A 20,347-nucleotide genomic window follows, 5' to 3' on the forward strand; every position below is an offset into this window, starting at 1 on the left:
ATGTATTATCATTTTGATAAGCAAATCGATTATAAGGTTAGCAAATACGAAATCCATGGCAAAAATGTTTGTAAATTGAGAAAAAAAGAAGATTGAACAAAACTACATATATTTTAATAAATAAAAAAAATACATCTCTCTCTCTCTCTCTCTCTCTCTCTCTCTCTCTCTATATATATATATATATATATATATAAAAGTAAAACATTTGGAATTAAGACCATTGTGTGGGAACCCTGTCCTTGTTGGACTTTTCTCCCCTCTTCTTCTCCCATTTCCAAATTTTGTGTTTTTCCTTTTGTTTGGGGGCAAACGACGTGTCGGATTCAGCTAACTCCGACGTCAAAGAAAAGGCAAAAACGCCGACGACGATACATTCACCGTAAAAGGTTCATACTTTTTATCTCTCAATCCTTTTTCTTTCCATATTCTCCCAAATCCCTCTTTTCATTTCTATATCTTCATTTTGTTCCCTCGTTTTCCTATTCCTTCTTTCATCTGATCTTCCAACTCTCTCTCTCTCTCTCTCTCTCTCTCTCTCTCTCTCTATATATATATATATATATATATATATATATATATATATATATATATATATTAAGTTTTGCCCGTTGTGACTTGTTCTTTATTTTGATCGCTTCGTAATTCCGAAGCCACAGGCTTCGTTTGGAATTCCCAGAAAAGAAATTTTTTTTAAAAAAAGGAAAAGAAAAAAAAAACTCAGCTGGAAAAAGAAGTGTTTGTTTATGTTTTTGTTTTTTTAAAAAAACCAAAATATAAATTTAAATAATAAAACCGGTCCTTCTTTATTCTATATTTCGCAGATTCATTCGTTGAATTACTTTTTTTTAAAAAAAAAAAAGAAAAAAGAAGCAAGAAGAAAAAAGAAAAAGAAAAAGAAATTGAAGGACTGTTTTTATCATGAATTGTTTATATATCAATATTGTTGTTGGGGATTGTTTTACAGAGTAAGCAAAAAAGGAGGCTATGTTTTTTTCTGTGGATTAGGGTGTGGTTTGGAAGAAGAGATATTGAAAGGACAGGTGGAGATATTGTGGGATTTAATTTAGAGGTACGTTTAATACCTTTTGATTTTAGGAACAAAAATATATATATTATATTATATTATACCCATTAGTATTACCCACACGGTTTTAGAATTATAATTTAATTGGAACCGACTTTAAGGGGTTATGTCCTCCTGTGTGACGGAGCATGCCCCTATTGTGGTTACCTTTGTTATTTTGTTGACTTTATTTGTGGGATTTATACAAATTTTATTTAATTTATTTATGGGGTTTCATCGTGTTTCTGGGAAGCTTACTTGGTTTAATGCTTTTTTTATTTCTTCATTTCTACCCAAACCATTTGCTGCACTTTTTTTTTTTTTTTTTTTTTTTTTGGGACTTTGACTATTATCATTCACTCCTTTTAGTTTTTGGAAAGTTGTTTTTATAATGAACTTTCCAAATGCTCCCAATTCTGTCTAAAAACTAAACTAACTTTTATTTTTTTTTAAAAAAAAAAATCAACCATTTGAATTTTGAACCATTGTTTTCTGAAACTTGATAAAACCATTTATCCCCCATCGTCTCACTGGCCGACCTTGACCCCTTTATATAGACTTTCAAATACTGTTTTTTTTTTCTTTCTTTTTCTTTTTTTAAACTTGAAATTTGAGAAGGAACCCAATTTTTTAAAAGAACGAAATTGACCAAAATGATAATTTGTTTAAAAAAATTGTTATGTATTTAAGAAATGGGTAAAGAGGGCTTCTCAATTTGTTTTAGTATTTCCTCTATCAAGCGGGACAAAATTGGGTTTTTCTTTTTTCCTTTTATAAAAGAAGAATTATTTAGTTGTATTAATTTATAGTTACTATGCACTTTTGAATTGAATTTGATTTTTTAGAGACAATGATTTGTTGAATTATGGTCCCAGTGCTACTGAATATTTCAATTTTTTTTTTCTTTTGGCCAAAAACCATAATTACCCTACAAAAAATTTATATATATATATATATTTCTTTATTCGGAGTGGAGATGATTTAAATTCCAAATATCTTGCATTTCCATCCATTATTTGGCAAACAAATTTCTAATTGGGGACCCATCTTGAAAATAAATCTTAGGCCCAATCTAGGATATCTCAAAAAAATTAAAAAATGTCCAAAATATTTATTTTTTGACGTTGATTTGTGACTTGTGAGTTATGTTTGGAATACATGGAAAGAAAAAAACAACACTTTCTTCTTTTTTGTTTTCTTAGGGGTGGTTGTAATATTTTGAAAAAGCAATTTATGCTTATTTATTTAGATATTTGTAGAGTTCTTTTATATTGTAAAGAGAGAGAGAGAAATTAAAGAGAGACAATTCGGAAAAAGAGCTCCCCTTCTCCCATCAATGGTCTGGGTCTAAGTGCAAAAGCAAATACCTTTTTCCCCCCCCTCTCTTTGCTTTAATTTTAACATACTTTCATCATTCCCATCTCAATTTTGCATTGCATACCCAAATTTTCTCCTTTTTTCGAGTCTGAGATCGTTGTTGACCTCTGTTATGCAGATGGATTCCGTAAAACCCTCTGCTGTATCGTCGAAGAAGAGCAAACTAGCTCGTACTTTTGCGAAAGTTCTTCACATTCGAATGTTGAGTGGAGTTTCAGCGGTCGATGGAGTCGAGAAACGTAAGCGGATGACGGTGGTTAAGAATAATGGTGTAGCGGATAGTGAATCGGATTCGTTTGATTGCAGTGATGAAGATCAGCAAGAGAGAGGTGCAATGGAGGCATTCCTTGCAAAATTGTTTGCTAGCATTACTGCTTTAAAAGCTGCTTATGCTCAATTACAATATGCACAATGTCCATTTGATGTTGATGGGATCCAACTTGCGGATCGAAGTATCGTGTCGGAGTTGAAGAGTTTGTCGGAACTTAAACGATGTTTTGTTAAGAAACAGTTTGATCTTCTTCTGCCCGAAACCGCAATGTTGTCGGCGGAACTTGTCGAGCAAAAGAGTGTTGTGAAACTGTACGAAATTTCAGTGAAGAAGCTGAACTCTCAGTTGAGACTTAAGGACTCTGAGATTATATTTCTCAAGGAGAAGTTGGAGGAAGCCAAGAGCAACACGAAGGTTCTAGAGAAGAGGATGAATCAAAGCGGTCCACTCGAAAACCTTCAGCTTTCTGCCATAAACTCGAATCACATGGCTCGAGTCCTTCGTCATGCAGTTAAAACCATTAGAAGTTTTGTCCAATTGTTGATTGATGAGATGAAATGTTGTGGTTGGGATATTGATGAAGCTGCCTCTGCAATCGAACCAGACATAGTTTACTTCAAAGAAGAGCATAAATGTTTCGCTTTCGAGGCGTTCGTATGCCGAGTAATGTTCGAGGGCTTCCATTTCCCCAACTTTGCTCTTCCAAACGAGTCCCTACCACCGGACAAGAATCAGCAGAAGAAGCTATACTTGAGGAGGTTCGCCGAGACAAAATCATTAAAATCCAAAGAGCTCCTTGGACATGGCCAGAAACCCAGTTCGACATTCGCAAAATTCTGCCGTGTCAAGTATTTGCAGCTAGTACACCCGAAAATGGAGTCGTCGCTGTTCGGGAACTTGAACCAAAGAAGCGTAGTGAGTTCAGGTAGAATCCCAGAGACTGCATTCTTTGCCACATTTGCAGACATGGCTAGATGGGTGTGGCTCCTCCATTGCTTAGCCTTCTCCTTTGAACCCGAGGCATCGATCTTTCAAGTAAACAAAGGATGTCGATTCACCGACGTGTACATGAAAGCTGTAACTGAAGAAGTCTTCGTCCTTTCCACACAACCGGACCTTCGAGTGGCATTCACAGTGGTACCCGGATTCTACATTGGTAAAACTATAATACAATGCCAAGTTTACCTATCTCAATCACAACAACAGCAACATAATCATCATGTTAACCCTGTCCAGACAAAACAAAGGTAAGTTTATGAAGTATTTACTCAGTAAAACAAAAGAAGAAAAAAGAAAAAAAAGAAAGGGAATTCTTCTTACAGATTATTAGTTAAAATTCCAATATCTGGTGGGTGGGGTAAAAAAAGAAGTAAAAAACTTGAAACCAGATTGTTGTTTGGGGACAAGACAATCTTAAATGTTTTGTTGTTTTGCCATGCTAAAGAACAGCAAGATGCAAGAGCTATATTTAAAAAAAAAAAAAAAAACAAATTTTGTCCTCAGTTTTGTTGAACTATTTTGGATCTTGTTTGTATATAAATATATAAAGAAAAGAAAATTGTAATTTGTATATCGGAGAAAAACATTAATGTTTGTATTTCATTTCATTTTTCTCTTCCTTCAATGATTTTGGTGCATTACGTTTTGTGTTATTTGACAGAAATTCAAGTTTATGATAAAAATTATTTCTCATGGATTTTGATGGTAAGGACTATGTTCTTACAAGTAAATAAACTAGTTTATGGATTAAATTGTGATGATCTTAAAAATATGGTACTATTAAATTAGTGTTTTTTTTTTCTAAGCATAACATTATTATAATGGATTCAATTTGATATGCCACCCCATTCAAAGACACAACTCTTAGAGTATATATACTTTATTTGTTTATGCAAAGTGATGTTCACAAGGTTGTTTTGATTTAAGTGCTCAGTTGAAGAACAATGCCACCCAAAATAACTTTGGAAGATTCACCATCCAAAAACACAAGTTTCTAAAAGTTCATATATTATGTATATAAACTACAAATTACCAAAATGGTGCCAACTTCAACCATCATAAAATTATGCGATAGTTGCCGTTGTTTGAATCCTTTTTTGATATAATTTGTGTATGTTTAAAATGTGAGATTAAAAAGTATGTAATAAATTTTTAGATCATTGTTTGGTTTGAACTTTTTCTAAAGTCACAACTTAATTTAATAGAATGTTATTGGAAGTAAAGTAGGGTAGGGTATCTCAAAGGATTAAAATATGGTAATTTTAGAAACGGAAAATAAAGAGGACCATTTATTGGGAAAAAATGGTATAAAATACTATTAAAAAAAAAAAAAAAAAAGAGAGGTAGGTAAAAGTAGAATGAGATATTAAATGTACATAACTTATATTTTATTTTTCCTATTCCTCCATAACTAGTAATAAATTGTTTTTCTAATAAAAAGAAAAGAAAAGAAAAGAAAAGAAAAATATAAATAAAATTAAAATGATGACAAAATTTGAAATGGAAAGAAAATAGAGGGAATCAAATCTGAATTATATAATTGTACCCATGGGAAAAAGTTATTGACTTTGGATGCTCTGCCTATATGTTCAATGTACAAATTTATTTTTATTTGGGTACAAAATTAAATTGGTTTAATCATATGGTATGGTATGGTATGCATTGGGTTCCTCAATTTTTTTTTTTTTTTTTTAAAAAAAGAAAAAGCAATTGTGTGTTGTGTTTGCAGAATGGTCCCTAAGGAAAAAGTAATTGCAACTAAAATGAAAAGACCAAACCTACTCATTGCCACTTTCTTTATTTTGTGTCAGAGATGTTTTGTTGGGGAATGTGTGATGATGATGATGATGATGATGATGGATGCACATACTTTGGTTAATACCATTTTCCCTTTCATTTTTACATTTCACATTTATAAAGTTTTCAACTTCTACAACTAATTCACCCACTTCCATTCTAAGGTTGTTTCACTGTTTTCTCCTTCTTTTATTTTACATCCTCATCCTCAATAAATTCAAATACCATTACATATTTCTTAAGTTATATGTAATTGGGTTGACTATTATTTGATCTTCAATCTATTCAATTATGATTGAAATAAAAGAATATATATTTACTAAATATATAAAATATTTTAAAATTTTGAAATTGAAATTCAAAAAACCAAAATATGTTTCTTACGAGTATAACGGGATTACATATTAATTAATTGAATTAAGTTTATTTAACCTCAAAAATTTAGTTTTTATATTTTGAGAATCCTACTTTTAACTAGTTTTTCAATATAACATTTCAATCTTGATAAAATTCATGTTACAAATATCATAGTTCTTAAAAAAGTTAAAATTTTTTATCTTTTTCAAATCGATAACTATGATGAAAAAGTGAAGGGATAGGATAATCTAAAAAAAAAAAAAAAGTCCCTTTTGTAACTCAATCTTTCAAGAGAAAACCTTTCCGTTTTGAAATATTTTCAATTGATAATGAAAGTTTAAATTTGCCTTTCTTTATTATAAGCTTTCTGGTCTTTAAACATAAAATTTGTAACTATTTTAACTTTTACCTATCATAATGGTATAACAATTTTAACTTTATTTTACATTTCATAATGATATAACTATTTAAATTCTTACCCATCAAAATTATACAACTATTACATATATACTTTTATTTTAAAAAATTTCCTTCTTTAGTTACACCATAGTAATTAACTTGTAAAAGTTAAAGCAACTAAAATGAATTAGAATGGAAGGATTAAAAAAAATATTATATAATTTGAATAATTTCCAATCCTTAAATTTTTTTGTTGAGTAATCTCCAAAATTTATCTTCTCAGTTATCATATCTTAAAAAAAGTTTCTAATGATGTGGAATATACATTTCTTAAAAAATAAAATGAAATAATAATTATTTGATGATATCAAACGGAGAAACACTATGATTGTAAAGAGTGCTTTTCTTTTAATTTTCATTTTTCTTTTTCAACTTTTAAAAATAAAATTTTGTTGCTTTAGTTTTAGAAGTAATCATTTCTGATTTATTGAAACTTTCGGTTTGCCAATCATTCAAATAACATAGGATCGGCTATATTCACTTTGTCTCACCTCTTCTTTCCTAATATTATTTTGCAATTTTAAAACACATCTAAGTTTTTAGCTAACATCCTTCTAAAACTCGACACTAATTTCATACCTTTCTTTTGGAAAGGTTTGAATTTCAGATCTTCGATCTTAACATCGTACTTCACATTAGTTAAAATTTTATCTATAGTTGCTATACTAAAAAAAATGTTAAAGTATCATTTGGTTGCTCTCCATATAAAAGATTGTGTATTTTCAACTATCCAATTTAAACTCTTACTTTCAATAAATTTTAAACTTAATTCAGTTTTTCACTGTTAAAAGTAAAAATAAAAGGCTCTATGAACATTATCTTTATTGATTATGGAAATGTATTTGCATAGCGTGTTTTTTTACTTTTTCCTTTTTCCTTTTTGCGTGAAAATTATTGTTAAGCCAAAAAATGAGGTACGAAGATTTGTACAACCTCAATCTAGATGGAAGAAGTAAATGCCTATTATGGTTATGCTTATTTTGACACCATCGTAAATATACATAATTTTTAGAGAATAGCAAAAGAAAAAAAAAAAAAGAGTATTTATGAATTATGAAATATAGGGAAAAAAAAATCAAATTGATGGTGTGATAGAGACTTTGAAGAGAGCGCAACAAAACCGAACGGGCTGTGGGCCTTGCTCTCAAGACACCATGGGTTGGGCCGTAATAAGTTCCAACTCACTAACTATTTTGCAATTGCAATTTATCCTCATGAAAAATAATAATAATTCACATTAATTTTGCCACCTTATAGTTAGCAAAATCTATATCTGATTAGTGTGACATGTACACCAAATATTACTTAAAAGGGAGATGCCTAAACGGGCTTACACTCCAAATAAAAACTTTAAAACAATTAAGCCTTTCCTCTTCCTAACAACTGCTACATACATAGATATAGATATGTATGTTATAGTACAAAAAGTTACGATAAGTATTCAATTACACAATTGAAGCCTTCCATTAATACTTTGATATGTTACTACATTTGTCTTTATGCATGACATCTAATTATCCAATCATACCCCAAATTGTTTGTATGAATCTAATCCAATCTTATAATAACATACAAAATGAGGATTATAATAAAAAAAGAAAAGTAAAAGGCAGATATTGTTGGCCTTACCTGTTGATTAGCAGAGAAATTCTGAGTTTTTATGTTCAAAATTCCCTTTTGTGTGTTCTTCTTAAGATATCCCATTTGCTTGAGTTTGAAGTGTCACTGTATTGTATAACACCAAATTCAAATTAAAAATTTGACTATTAGAGTTCATATCTGTACATTGAAAAGGTAAATCTTGTTTATGATTCTAGTTCTGTGCTTTGACAATTACGAATAAACTAAATATAGTCTTTTCCATTTCATTCTCTTCGATTTTTGAAGCATATAACGTAATTTCTTCACGATTTCTTAAACAGTCCTAGATCTATTCTTCATATTCTTTCACATTTGATAGAATCTATTTTTGAAAACAAGAAAACAAAACAAAGTAATCATGAAAGAACTTACTGTGAAACAGATAAAGAATTTCCTCCATGCCTTCTTCGCATTCTCAAGCTTTGACAGAACCTTAAACATGGGTCGGAGAATCAAGAAACAGACGGTGCTAAGACCACAAGCTACTTTGTTGGTAATCGGAGTGGGAGGAAGAAGGAGAAGAAGACGAAGAAGAATGGAGGGAGATTGGCATTGGAGAGACGAGGGAGAAGAGAAAGGTGTGGGCGAAGAGGACGAAGGTGTGGTGAGTGCGGCTTTTGGGTAAATGTAAAATAGAAAATATAAAGGAGTCAAAATGTGGTTTTTTAAAAATGCTTAGAGACCCTTATGAAAACAGTTAATAAAGGAGAAAGAATGTTGGATGTGTGGAGTGATTATGAAGAAAACCATAAAGAGAGAGCGAGGGAGATTCTATCAAAACTTGAGTGTGGAGGAGAGGAGTGAGGGCGGTGGGAGAGAAGCTGAGGAAGGTGAGATTGGAAGAGTGTAAAAAGAGGTGTGTAGGTGATGAGGATTCCTATGTTTCATGAATATAATCATGCATATATATATCTTCAATTTTGGCTTACGGCCACGTACAATTCTTGAAGATATGCATTCACAAACTTTGAGTCTTTTGGAGGCATAACTTCATCATCACCGGTACTATTAACACTATGCTCCTTTTTTAATTATATCAATTATATCAAATATCAATTAGTAACCCTTTTTGTTTTTGTTTTATCGAGGAATTTCACTCGTTGACATCCAATTGTTTTTTTAATTGTCATGTGATTGCTATATGATTTCTATATTATTGTCACATGATTTCTATCTAATTGTCATGTAATCAAATAACTATCATAGAACAAATAAGTATCGCTAGCAATTGGATAACAATAGTTAGGTATTAAATAGTAATAAAATTGCAACCATTAGCAAATTGTCTTTGGTAAAATTAAGAATAATCAATATCAGAGGGCAATTAGATAAAAGTTAGTGTTATTGGCTGATTATCAAATTGTATTCAAATAACAATCGACACCATTAGCAATCAAATAACAATCACACATCAATGAAATTTGAAGACAATGAACCGATACAAATATTTTTTAATCATTCTAAACTTCTAACCATGTAACAAAAAGAAGGAAATCATAAACAACTAATAATGTATCAAATAATATAAGTAATCAGATGTCAATTAGATAACAATATCATAGACTACTAATAATAAAAGGTACTCAGGTAAGAAGCAATCAATTTTTGTAAATATATTAATTTTTGTTGAGTTTCTTTTTTTTTTTTTTTTTTGAAACTTGCCAATGGCTCTAAGATTAAAGCTATAAATACTATATGTATATTATTTGCATTAAAAATGCAATTATATTTAAACATAATACATTAATTTAGGTATATAAACATATTCCAACTTGTACCATATTTTAATAGGAACATATATAAGCGACACTTTCTTTTGTTTCATCCTTAATTAATTCTAGTTTGGATTTTGGTTTTTAGTTGTTTTTGTTAGTATATTTCTTTAATTTTTCTTTGTTTTTGTGTCTTACTTTTTAACATTAATCCCTTTTTATTAACTTTCTTAATAAAAACATTTGTAATTTTTTTTTAATAGCTAACTTATTTGGTAGAGGGTCCAAATCATGTTTCACGTTTTCAAATTCATTAAGTTAAGCATGTTATGTTTCGTAGACAATTTAGATTATATTTTGGAAGATTGATTTTCGATTTTATTATCAAAACAATGCAAATTTTAAAAAATAACTTTTTTTCTTTCTTTTCTTTTTTATATATTTTTCATTGTAGCAAGAATTTAAATTTTCAATTATATTAAATACATATAAAAACTTTAGAAATACAATATGCCACGTTATAAACTTAATGAATTTATTTAATATAAATATGTATGATGTAATAAATGGTAAATTATATAATACAAAATAATAATTATATAAATTTTTAGGTTAAATTACAAAAATGGTTCCTATGGTTTTAAAATGATAAAATTTCGTCACTATGAATTATAACTAGAATTTAATTATTTTGGTTTAATAAAATCGTAGAAAGTAGTCTAGCTTCTAGGAATTAATTATGAAGGTCGTAAAATCATAAGAACTATATATGATGTTTTATCAAACTACATACTAAACTCTAACTTTCTCTAAAACAAAATAGAGTACAATTGTAAATTAATTTTTTTTTAACATAAATTGTATTTATAAATAAATTAATAATAACTTATTGTCAACTAAATCTTAGTAGATAAATATATAATTTAAATACATTTAAATATTTTTATAATCGTTCCAATTATAAGCAAACTCAAGAAAGCATACTTGAGTGGGCAAAGAAAGTGATTGATGTAGAAGTAGTGTGTATAAACTTAGCTTACTTTTAAATAAAAAACAAAACTAACACGATTATCAAAATTATATGTAATACATATTCTTATTTGTTTGACTTTTCGAGTTATGTTGTTTTCTTTTAATTGTAGTTAATTTAAATTATACTAGAGAGGAAACGTTAGAGATTTGAAGCTGTAACATTTTAGAATAAACTATTATTGTTGAGATGTTGAGAATTTTACATTGAAAAGAACCAAAAGAGATTCACACTACTTGTAAGACAAATGAACTATTCATATCGTTGTTAATTAGTTTTAAGATAGAACGAATTACATCCAAAAGAACGAACAAGAGAGAAGAAGAGGTTGAAGAGGGAGAGTGAATTACAACTATAACAAAAACAAATAATTTGGAAAAAGAACAAAAAGCTTAGCGACGCCAACAACAAATTTCACATTTTGCAGAAAAAAAAAGAAAAAAAAAAAAAAAAAAAGAAGAAGAGAAAAAGGTTAAGGTCATATGTACAAAACTTCAATAGTTTAGGGGTATTTTCCCGAAAGCATAATTCCTTTGTTGATTTCACACTCTTCCCCCCCACTTGATTTTGCATTACATCGTTTTTCACTTTCTTTTCTTTTTCTCACATTCATTCTTCGCTCTTCCCCTTCTCTGTTCTTCTTCTTCTTCCTCCTCTTCTTCTTCTTTTTCTTTTCTTCTTCATCTTCTTCATCCATCAAGTTTTAGTAAATCTAACCAACAATGGCTGGTTACAGAGCTGATGATGATTACGACTACCTATTCAAGGTCGTTTTGATTGGGGACTCCGGCGTCGGTAAGTCCAATTTGCTCTCCAGATTTACTAAGAACGAGTTCAATCTCGAGTCCAAATCCACCATTGGTGTCGAGTTCGCTACCAGGACCTTGAACGTCGATGGCAAAGTTATCAAAGCTCAGATTTGGGACACTGCTGGCCAAGAAAGGTTTTCTTTATTCTCTTTCCTTTGGATTTCTCTTCTTTTCTTGCCTTCTCTTTCGTTTTCCCTTCCCTTGATTTCCCTTTCACTTGTTGCTTCTTCCCCTTTTCGATTCTGCTTTCTGCTTACTGTTTGCTCTGTTGGTTTGAGTGTTCTGATTTCTGGGGTTTTGTTGATTAGCATGCTATTTTTCGTCATGAGGGTTGTAATAACCTAGATCTGTAGGATGGAAACTATGTTTTCCTCTCAACCTTGTGTTGTTCTGCTTTAATTGAGTGTTTTAATACTCGTTCAGTTAGTTTTGATATCTTCTTATTATAGTTTTGTGTTGCGGCTTTGTTCTTCAATTTCCATGTCTGTATAGGTAATTTTGCTGTAAACTTAGATTCAGAAGGCATTGAAGAATTCATTTATTAGATGTTAATGAAGTAGTTGGGACTTGCGGACCCTTGTTGAGGAAGACTTTGGATTTCTTCTGTTTTGTAGATCGTGTGTTCTGAGCCATTTCTTTTTCTTTTTTGATTAAAGAAAAATCTTATAACTTATTTTAGCGACAGGGAGTGGTTTGATTTTTTCAATTATTCTTTTCCCTGTCTCCCGAGAAAGTATAAAGGTATTTAGCTTCGTTTCCTGTTTTCCAAGGAGGGATTGATTAAAATAAAAAATGGAACCAAGATTTTATAACATTTCAATGAAATTTACAGGGTTCTTGATCGCAATTAGTGCAAATTGATTTCCTATTGTAAGAGAAGCTTACACTGGTGTTATAATTACTTGGAAGTACTTTAGAGTATCCTACTAACAAGTGAAACTATGTCATCTACTGGAATATTGTTGTTGTGTGTGGAACTTTTGTCATTAGTTCTGGGGCTTCTGTTCTCCCTAGAACTTAAAGATGCCGTGTTCAACTTATAGAACAGATATGTGTTGCTCCTAGTCTCCACTATTATGAATTTCTATTGTTTTTTGTGAAATTAGCCCAATCTCTCATAGAAGGGGAAGCTTCTCATTATGGATTGTCTAGAAGAAATAAAGGCGTCAATTCTTAAAAATTATAAATCCTCTCTACCACTCCTCAGCACTTCCCTTCCACAAAATAAACATCTGACAAAGGAAATAAAATGATCTGCAGTTCTTGATGTGTTTTCCAACTCTCTATTAACGGTTTTACTTTTTTATTTTTGTTCTAAATGTTATGATGGCTATGAACGTTGTTTGTTAGTAGATTGCGATTTCTGTGGTTGGTTACAATTCTTTTTCTAATCAGTTGATAAGATCGCTTCTTTCTTCATCCATACAATTCTGCTTGACTGATTGTACGATCTAGTTTACAATCTCGCAGGTTTTCTTTATATTGAATGAGCTGTTCAGATCTGTGTGGATTCTGTGTCTGTAGGTACCGTGCCATCACTAGTGCCTACTATCGTGGAGCGGTCGGTGCACTCCTTGTATATGATGTCACTCGTCATGCAACATTCGAGAATGTGGACCGGTGGCTAAAAGAATTGAAGAACCACACAGATTCCAACATTGTCGTGATGCTTGTTGGAAACAAATCTGATCTTCGCCACCTTGTTGCTGTTCCGACAGAAGATGGTAAGTCCTATGCGGAAAGGGAATCACTGTACTTCATCGAAACCTCTGCACTAGAAGCAGTCAATGTGGAGAAAGCATTTGCTGAGGTCCTAACTCAGATCTATCACATTGTAAGCAAGAAGGCCGTTGAAGGAGGAGAAAATGGATCTGCTTCGGCTGTCCCTGCCCAGGGGGAGAAAATAAACATCAAAGATGAATCGGGTTTAAACAGAATGAAATGTTGCTCGAGCTAAATTCAGTAATAATCTGTGTAGGTGATTTTGAATTGGATGTACTGTGTAATATTTTTTTTTCCCCTTGAAGATGGTTAAGAAAGAGGAAGATATATCCCCCAAGACCCTGAATCTTTCTGTATTACAGAAAAAGAAGAGTACCTGAGCCACATGATTGGTTTGTGGTTGCTGTTGTGTCCATCATTATTAGCTTCTACCAAAAAGAAAAAAAGAAAAAATCTTGGTTACAAGTTTGGTTTCTTTGGTAAAATTTCCTCCATTTTAGCTTTATTTAAGCGTTCATGATGTGGTATGATGATGAAGATGATTATGAACCCTTATATTCATTCATATGTTGTTAAGTCAGTTATGATGGCTCTTTGAGCTGTGAACTTCATAATTGTAACAGTTTTACATTAAATTTTTAATTCCATGCTTCGATTTTATTCAATTTAGTATGTCATATTTTTTAGGTTTGTGTACTTCCGCTTTTGGTCATTTCCAAATGTTTAAATATTGTCTTTGTTCTCTCAGTGAATTTTAAATTTAGCAGGAACAAAAAATGATACTTTAATTTATTATTATTTTTTCTTTTGATTAGGTTTTCCAGTGTGAGACTATTTAACAACAATCCTTTCCAAATAAATCTTTTGGCTTTTTTTTTTTTTTTTTAATGAAAATTAGTCCTAAAAATTTGATAAGTATTATTAGTGGTAAAGCATTGTAGGTCCCTATGGTTTTAAGTTATATATGTGTTCTAAATTATATGTACATACATGTATGTATGTGCTTATGCATGTGTATATGTACATGCATCTATTTGAAATAACAATGGTAGAGATGTTTGTCAATATTCTACCTTCCATGTATATTGAATATAGGATAAGGTTGAAACAATAATGATATGAGAAATTTTCACATATTTAATGTCAAACTATTTTCAGAAATAGTAAAAAAAAAAAAAAAAAGAAAAAGAAAAAGAAAGAGGAAAACATATTTTTGTTAACATTTACGATGGTAAACTATATTAGTTTTTAGAGTTAATAGTATCAATGATTTCTATCAATTTCTATAATTGATAAACACCGATAAATTTCTATCAATAATATCAATAATAAACTTACACCATTTTTTTCTTAATAATAGAAGCTAATAAACTTATATCAACGTCTATTTGAACGGTAAGAAACGTAGAAAATTTGGCTATAGTTGGTAAATGGTTTGATCAATTTTTGTGCTTATCTTATGTGATAAACAATATATAACGAAAACTCTTTGCCTTTTTGTAGAGGTTTGGGTCCTACGAGTAAGAGAAAAGAGGCCCTAATTGACCAATGTAATTAATTAACAAGTGTAAAGTTTTGCTGTCAGAATATATTGTACTGACCACATGGAGGGACAGAGTAAATAGAAATGAGTGAAATAAATCTTAAGTCACCGATTAACAAAAAAAAAAAAAAAAAAGAAAAAAGAAAATTTAAACTAGTAAGGAAAGGTAAATTTAATGTACTAAAATTTTTGAGAATTGATAGCTGAGAGAAAACAAGAGTTATGAAATCAATGCAAGTTGATTGAACAATGATTTTTGAAGTTTTTGAAATAGGTTGGTTGTAGCGTTCTAGCTTAACTCATATAATCATTCATAGCATTGGAAGATTTATATTAGTACTTCTGTGTTACTGCATCTACTAAACAAACCAACAGAAGTAGATAATGCTCTGATGTGTGAGCCTATCTGGAAACCCAAGTTTTCCCTTTAGGAATTTGGTACATAGAATTTATTATTGAAGGTTGCATTGACTATTTGATTACTCCTTTGGCTTGAAGAATGGACAGCCAACTGAAGCTGCTAAATCCTCTTTCACATTCTCTTTGCTTTGGGATTCTGAGGCAGTAATTTTCCCCTTCAAAAGACCTCCAAATAGCTCAGCTGGATCATAATACACTTCAGCTTCTTCAACCTTCAGTGCTTCATCAACCTGTCCAAATATCATACACACATCCAACTATCAACAGCATGAGAAACCCCAATTTTTGGAGATTCATATTGACAAGTTTAATTACCTTGAGAGTTGCCAAGCCATAGAATTCAACCAATTCACCAGTTGGGGAATGTGATTTGAAAGGTCCTTCAAAGAAACCCCAATGCCTAAACTTGAAGGCAATCAAAGGAGGAGGTGAATAAACTTCAATAACTTCCCATGCAAATCCTCTTGGAAAACAAGACCTAAATGCTTCGTGAGATGATTCAAATGTCTCTTCCTCTGCTTTGTAATATTGAAATTCCTCTGGTAAAGGACTCTTCAGGAATGCATTGTAGCTTCCAATTCTCAGTGTTTCTTCTCCTGAAAGTCCTTCTCTTCCTGTATGTCAGACACAAAACTCAGTTTATATCAAACAACTACACATACATAGAGACAATTTTAGTTTGACTAGCTTGTCCATCACAAACACGTATCAAATACTTGAAAACAGGATCAACATTTGTCATACGCATGCATCAAACTCTTCTTGTTATGCTTACTGCATAAAAAAGATATGTTTTAGCAAACATGATTTAGAAATTGTTACAATGTTGAGTTGAGTTCAGGAAATTGCATGTATAAACTAGGCCAAACTCATGAATATCCAAAAGAAACTCTTCGATACATGTTATTTTAAAATGGGATTCAATATCCAGCATCCACTCATCATTATCAACAGGTTTGTTCACCTTTGTTCTATATGAATGATAAAATGATCTCCAAAGCCCTCAATTTAACTTGGATAAATATCTTATCATCTACTTATTCACCCACTTGACTTTGGTCAAATTGTTTTTCTGAAAAGTGAAAATTATTTATATCTTTATGAATCCCCATGGTCCCATCTCTTTTAAGTTTGTTGGTTAGTTGAAAAAGCCTTTTTACTTTTAATGTGTGCATGTAACTGCCAGTTATTCAGTGTTTGCTTTCTTTTTCTTGTCTCTCTCTTCAATTTAATTACATGCTATATATATATATATATGAAAATTAAAGTAGTTACCATTAACGAAAAGCTTGAACTTGCGAGGGTTTATGGTGTTGAAATCCTGTAATTTAATCTTGTGGGAAAGCTCCATTTCCCATGATTTGACAGCATTTTGAACTGTTTCTTCTAAGGATCCTTTTGGCCATTCCTACCACAAACAAAACAGAGTAACAGATGAAAATATGAAACTTGAGGGAGAAATTGATTGAAGTGAAAGGGAACTGATAAACTGGCCAACTTTGTTCCCATTAGATCATTTGGAAGTTTGTTCAAATATATCTCTATTCAAATAAATAAAAAAATAAATAAACATGCAACTAAAAATTAGATCTACAGAAACAGACTTGTTAAATCCATATACTAAAAAATTCTAGACTTCACAAAAATCAACTATGTACTTAGGTCCAAACAACATCGGAAGGAGATAGATCTATAAAGATAAAAGTGAGTCAATATATATGGAAGTAGAAACTCTAACAAAATCTGTTTGTTTTGGAAGTGAATGATATCTAAAGAGGGAGAAGGAAAAAGTGTGAAAAGAAAAAACCTTGGTTCTTCCCTCTTCAAAAAGCTGGTTAACAATTCCATAAGTTGGGGGTTTACCATGCCTCCAACTAATAGATGGAGGCTCCAAATGCAAGAAAACTCTGTATTTATCAGGAAGATCAAGAAGGGTTGTTGTTGAAGTCCCCTCAGCGGCCATGTTTTTGAATTTTGATGGGATTAATAATCCTTCAAGTAAACACTACTGTGTGTGTGTGTGGTTGTGTTGTGCAAAGAGTAGTCAGTTACATGTGGTTTTATAGGTGGATAATGTGACACCTTCTCCTCTTCCATTTATTTTCATTTTGACATTTCTTTTTTAAAATCTCTCTCTTCTTCATTACTATTTTTCTTCTTTTTCTATTATCTTCATAATGAATCCTTAACATAAACTTGGTCCACTCTTGTATGTCACTTTCCATCCATAGCTTTATTTATTTATTGTTTTTTTTTCAACAATTGAGATGATATTTGGTGTCTGTTTCATTAACTATGCTCAATGTTTCAAATGAACCCTCTACCTCTAGTTGAACTTAAAATTGTTGTCTGACATATTTCAATAAGTAAAACGTTAAGTTTAATATATCAATTACCGATAGATTTAGTATAGATCCAAGAGGGGTTCGTTATTGTCTTTATAAAATATATGTAAAGAAAACTATATAATTTTTAATAGTGGTTACCCTGTCTTAGAGTACATAATTAAAAATTTAAAAATGATAAATAAGGTTTAAAAAAAATCAAAAAGAAAAATATTGAGATGTGCATATTTTCAGTAAGGTTTGTATTAATTTTATGATTTATTTACAACTTTACACAGGTATATATACACACTTCCATTTTTCTTTGACAACGGAGGAAGCAAACTTCTAATATCTGAGTGTCGACGTCGATAATGAAAACTCACAAACTAAAGCTTTTCAATGGAACAAGAGGAGGCTAGCATGAAAGACACATGGCAGAAAGTCTTAAAGGCAACTAGAAAGATTAAATTTACCAAAATTTATTGGGAAAAAATCTTTTTCAGCATGTAATTAATGAAGAAGACTCGCCTTGAACTCTCTCTCTCAACACATCTAGAACTTAGATCCGAAATCAACCAAATCACTCAACTAAAAATCAAGAAATGAGATGCAGAGATAAAAGAGAGAAGAAGATACTCAAGATTTAGAATGTTCGGCACAGAAAACGCCTACATCCACTGTGAAATCAGCCATTGATATTCTTCATTCAAAGAATCTCAAGAACAAGATAAACCCTCATTATTCAGGTACGTTAATCTGCCTTTTTCTTTTTTGCTCTTACTCTTCTTTCTACGACTTAACTATCTATACAAAAACAAAAAAACTTACTAATAATAAAAATGCTTAACCATATTTTGTTTATGGTATTTGAGCCGACATCGGTGGTCCCCAGAGTGGAAGATGTTTACTAAATTAACCTTCAGTTTCTTCAACAACATCCTTTTTTTTTTTCGCCTTTAGTATAATAGATAATAGAAGTACTATGTGAGACCTCGATTCAGAGAAAGGGAATCGAAAATTATTTTGGATAAGTGTAAGCATGGGACTTCATGTCAGGAAGGATGCGAGAGGAAAAAAGATGAAGCAAAGAGAAATGTTTGGGTCTAAGTTCTATCGCGTAAGGTAAACAACTCGATAAGAATAGCTGGTGAGAAAGAAGCATGTCTTGGATGCTAAGAACTAGGCATGTAACGTACTAATGCGGGAAGAAGTACCTACGCCTAAGTGAGTGTGGCGAAGAAGTAGGTGTCCTGTTGAAATGATTAGACAACTCGTTCTGGAGAGTAAATGTCTGTTGCTTCCCGAGAAGATAGAAAGAGTATGGTGATTAAAGAGTTTAGCTTTCCAAGGAGATAAGGTTGGCATCTCAAGAGAACGTCTAATCGTCGTTGATATTTGGCCTACGTGCCGAGTTTGGGTTGGCTGCATGGTGCAGCGAGTCGATAAAGCGACACTTGTAAAGAGTGAAAGTGACCCTTGAACGTGAAAGTACATTATAAATAGGGCCCAAGACCGAAGGAAAAAAGGAGTTTTTGAAATGTTAAACACTCTGGTAGATTACAAGAGAAAACTCAAAGTGTTGAACGACTGGTCAAGGGAATCGCTAAACGAGAAGAGAAAATCGAAAGCAGAAAAGGAAGGAGTTGAGACTTTAAGAGTGATTCTTTATATATAAAACAAGTATCTTTGTGAAAGATCTTTGTAACAAGTGATTGTTTTGAGTAACTTTCGTAAGCAAAATATTTATGAATCTTTCATCAATGGAAGAAATGTTTCATGAATGATTTAGTTAATGTTGTGTTTGTGGTCTTGATAAGTGAAAAATGTATTCTATTGATGATTGTATTAAAGTATTCTTTCAAGGATGTTTATTGCATGATATTGTTACTACTGTGGTTTTATGAAAGAAAAGTAAGTTGGGAAGCTAACCTTTCTCTCGGCTGATTGTATGATGTAAGAAAGATGAGACCTATCGCAAGCCCCGGTGGAAATCCCATGTAACTCGCGCGACGCTGGTTAAATGTGAATCACAGGTTCATGTGAAGGGATAATTCTAGGTCAGGGCGAGTTGTGATATGTTATTGATGTTGAATGCTGGTTCAATGTGAATCCCAAATCTGGGCGAGGAATGATGTATGAGACACTGGTTGAATGTGAATCCCAGATATGAGAAAAGATTGAATGTGGCGAGACGTTGGTGGAAATCCCAGGTAACTCGCGTAACGCTGGTTGAATATGAATTCTAGGTCTAGGTGAGGGAGAATCCCAGGCCCCAATGGTGAGTTTGGATTGCGTGATGACTTAGCACGTGGAACTTATTGTGCTTGTTGCGATTGTGGTTTGATGCGATGAGCACCTTTTGTTTTGTGAACAGACCTTGTTATTGTTATATCTGACGTTGTTGTATTCCCAAAAAGGTATTTCTCAAACCTATTGCTCTCTAAGTTCGTTTGACTTACGTTTTAAGTTTCTCCTCCCCAGGTTGTCAGACGTGGAAGTCAAGTAAAAGATGGATCTCAGTCGTAAAAGCCAAGTGAAGGAGGGAAAAGGCAGAGTTGTTATGCAAACTTGTGCGACGTGAGAGCTGTGTCATCCTACCTCGTGTTTAAGGAGTCGGTTGGTAAGTGCATTGCTCCTTAACGCCCAAAGCTCAGTTCAAAAGGAAGGCGAGTGCACACCTAGGTTAGTGAGGTCAAGCCCAGCTCAAAGAGTCAAAGAACCGAGTCAAGGAAAGGAAGCCCTAAAGGCTGTCTTCTAAGTTAGGGTTATTGGGCACCGTGGTGAAAGAAGGAAAATGTGTAGATTAGAACTTGGTTT

General features: G+C 31.8%; 3 protein-coding genes across 7 annotated transcripts; 2 read left to right on the plus strand and 1 right to left on the minus strand.

Annotated features, from left to right (window-relative positions):
- The first annotated feature begins 203 nt into the window (after positions 1-203).
- Positions 204-4,338, plus strand: LOC103492946 (protein GRAVITROPIC IN THE LIGHT 1-like). Of its 3 annotated transcripts, XM_051087019.1 has the most exons (3): positions 204-389; positions 968-1,072; positions 2,562-4,338. In XM_051087019.1, exon 3 carries the CDS (start codon positions 2,562-2,564, stop codon positions 3,963-3,965), a length of 1,404 nt encoding a protein of 467 aa, XP_050942976.1. In that variant the 5' UTR covers positions 204-389; positions 968-1,072; the 3' UTR covers positions 3,966-4,338. The 3 variants fall into 3 exon arrangements, with proteins under 3 accessions (XP_050942976.1, XP_050942977.1, XP_008451753.1); XM_051087020.1 differs by lacking the exon at positions 968-1,072; XM_008453531.2 differs by lacking the exons at positions 204-389; positions 968-1,072 and adding an exon at positions 2,251-2,405.
- Positions 4,339-11,210: 6,872 nt separating this feature from the next.
- On the plus strand, positions 11,211-13,905 carry LOC103492947 (ras-related protein RABA1b-like). The gene is made up of 2 exons (XM_008453533.3): positions 11,211-11,652; positions 13,043-13,905. Exons 1-2 carry the CDS (start codon positions 11,432-11,434, stop codon positions 13,473-13,475), a joined length of 654 nt encoding a protein of 217 aa, XP_008451755.1. The 5' UTR covers positions 11,211-11,431; the 3' UTR covers positions 13,476-13,905.
- A 1,098-nt stretch (positions 13,906-15,003) lies between these two features.
- On the minus strand, positions 15,004-18,351 carry LOC103492949 (pathogen-related protein). Of its 3 annotated transcripts, none has more exons than XM_008453534.3 (4): positions 17,011-18,351; positions 16,479-16,611; positions 15,519-15,817; positions 15,004-15,433 (listed from the first exon to the last, which is right to left on the minus strand). In XM_008453534.3, exons 1-4 carry the CDS (start codon positions 17,164-17,166, stop codon positions 15,263-15,265), a joined length of 759 nt encoding a protein of 252 aa, XP_008451756.1. In that variant the 5' UTR covers positions 17,167-18,351; the 3' UTR covers positions 15,004-15,262. The 3 variants fall into 3 exon arrangements, with proteins under 3 accessions (XP_008451756.1, XP_016901137.1, XP_008451758.1); XM_017045648.2 differs by having other exon boundaries at positions 18,203-18,320; XM_008453536.3 differs by having other exon boundaries at positions 18,167-18,315.
- Positions 18,352-20,347: the final 1,996 nt, after the last annotated feature.

Source organism: Cucumis melo, chromosome 7 (genome assembly GCF_025177605.1).
Source record: "Cucumis melo cultivar AY chromosome 7, USDA_Cmelo_AY_1.0, whole genome shotgun sequence".
Lineage (NCBI taxonomy): Eukaryota > Viridiplantae > Streptophyta > Magnoliopsida > Cucurbitales > Cucurbitaceae > Cucumis > Cucumis melo.

Bases quoted from the DNA above. Each gene is read 5' to 3' on its own strand.
- LOC103492949 (XM_008453534.3), bottom strand. From the start codon at position 17,166: ATGGCCGCTGAGGGGACTTCAACAACAACCCTTCTTGATCTTCCTGAT. The intron at 16,612-17,010 runs GTTTTTTCTTTT...TGTTTGTGGTAG, and splicing joins TTGAAGAGGGAAGAACCAAG to GAATGGCCAAAAGGATCCTT. The intron at 15,818-16,478 runs GTAACTACTTTA...TCTGACATACAG, and splicing joins GTTCAAGCTTTTCGTTAATG to GAAGAGAAGGACTTTCAGGA.
- LOC103492947 (XM_008453533.3), top strand. From the start codon at position 11,432: ATGGCTGGTTACAGAGCTGATGATGATTACGACTACCTATTCAAGGTC. The intron at 11,653-13,042 runs GTTTTCTTTATT...CTGTGTCTGTAG, and splicing joins GACACTGCTGGCCAAGAAAG to GTACCGTGCCATCACTAGTG.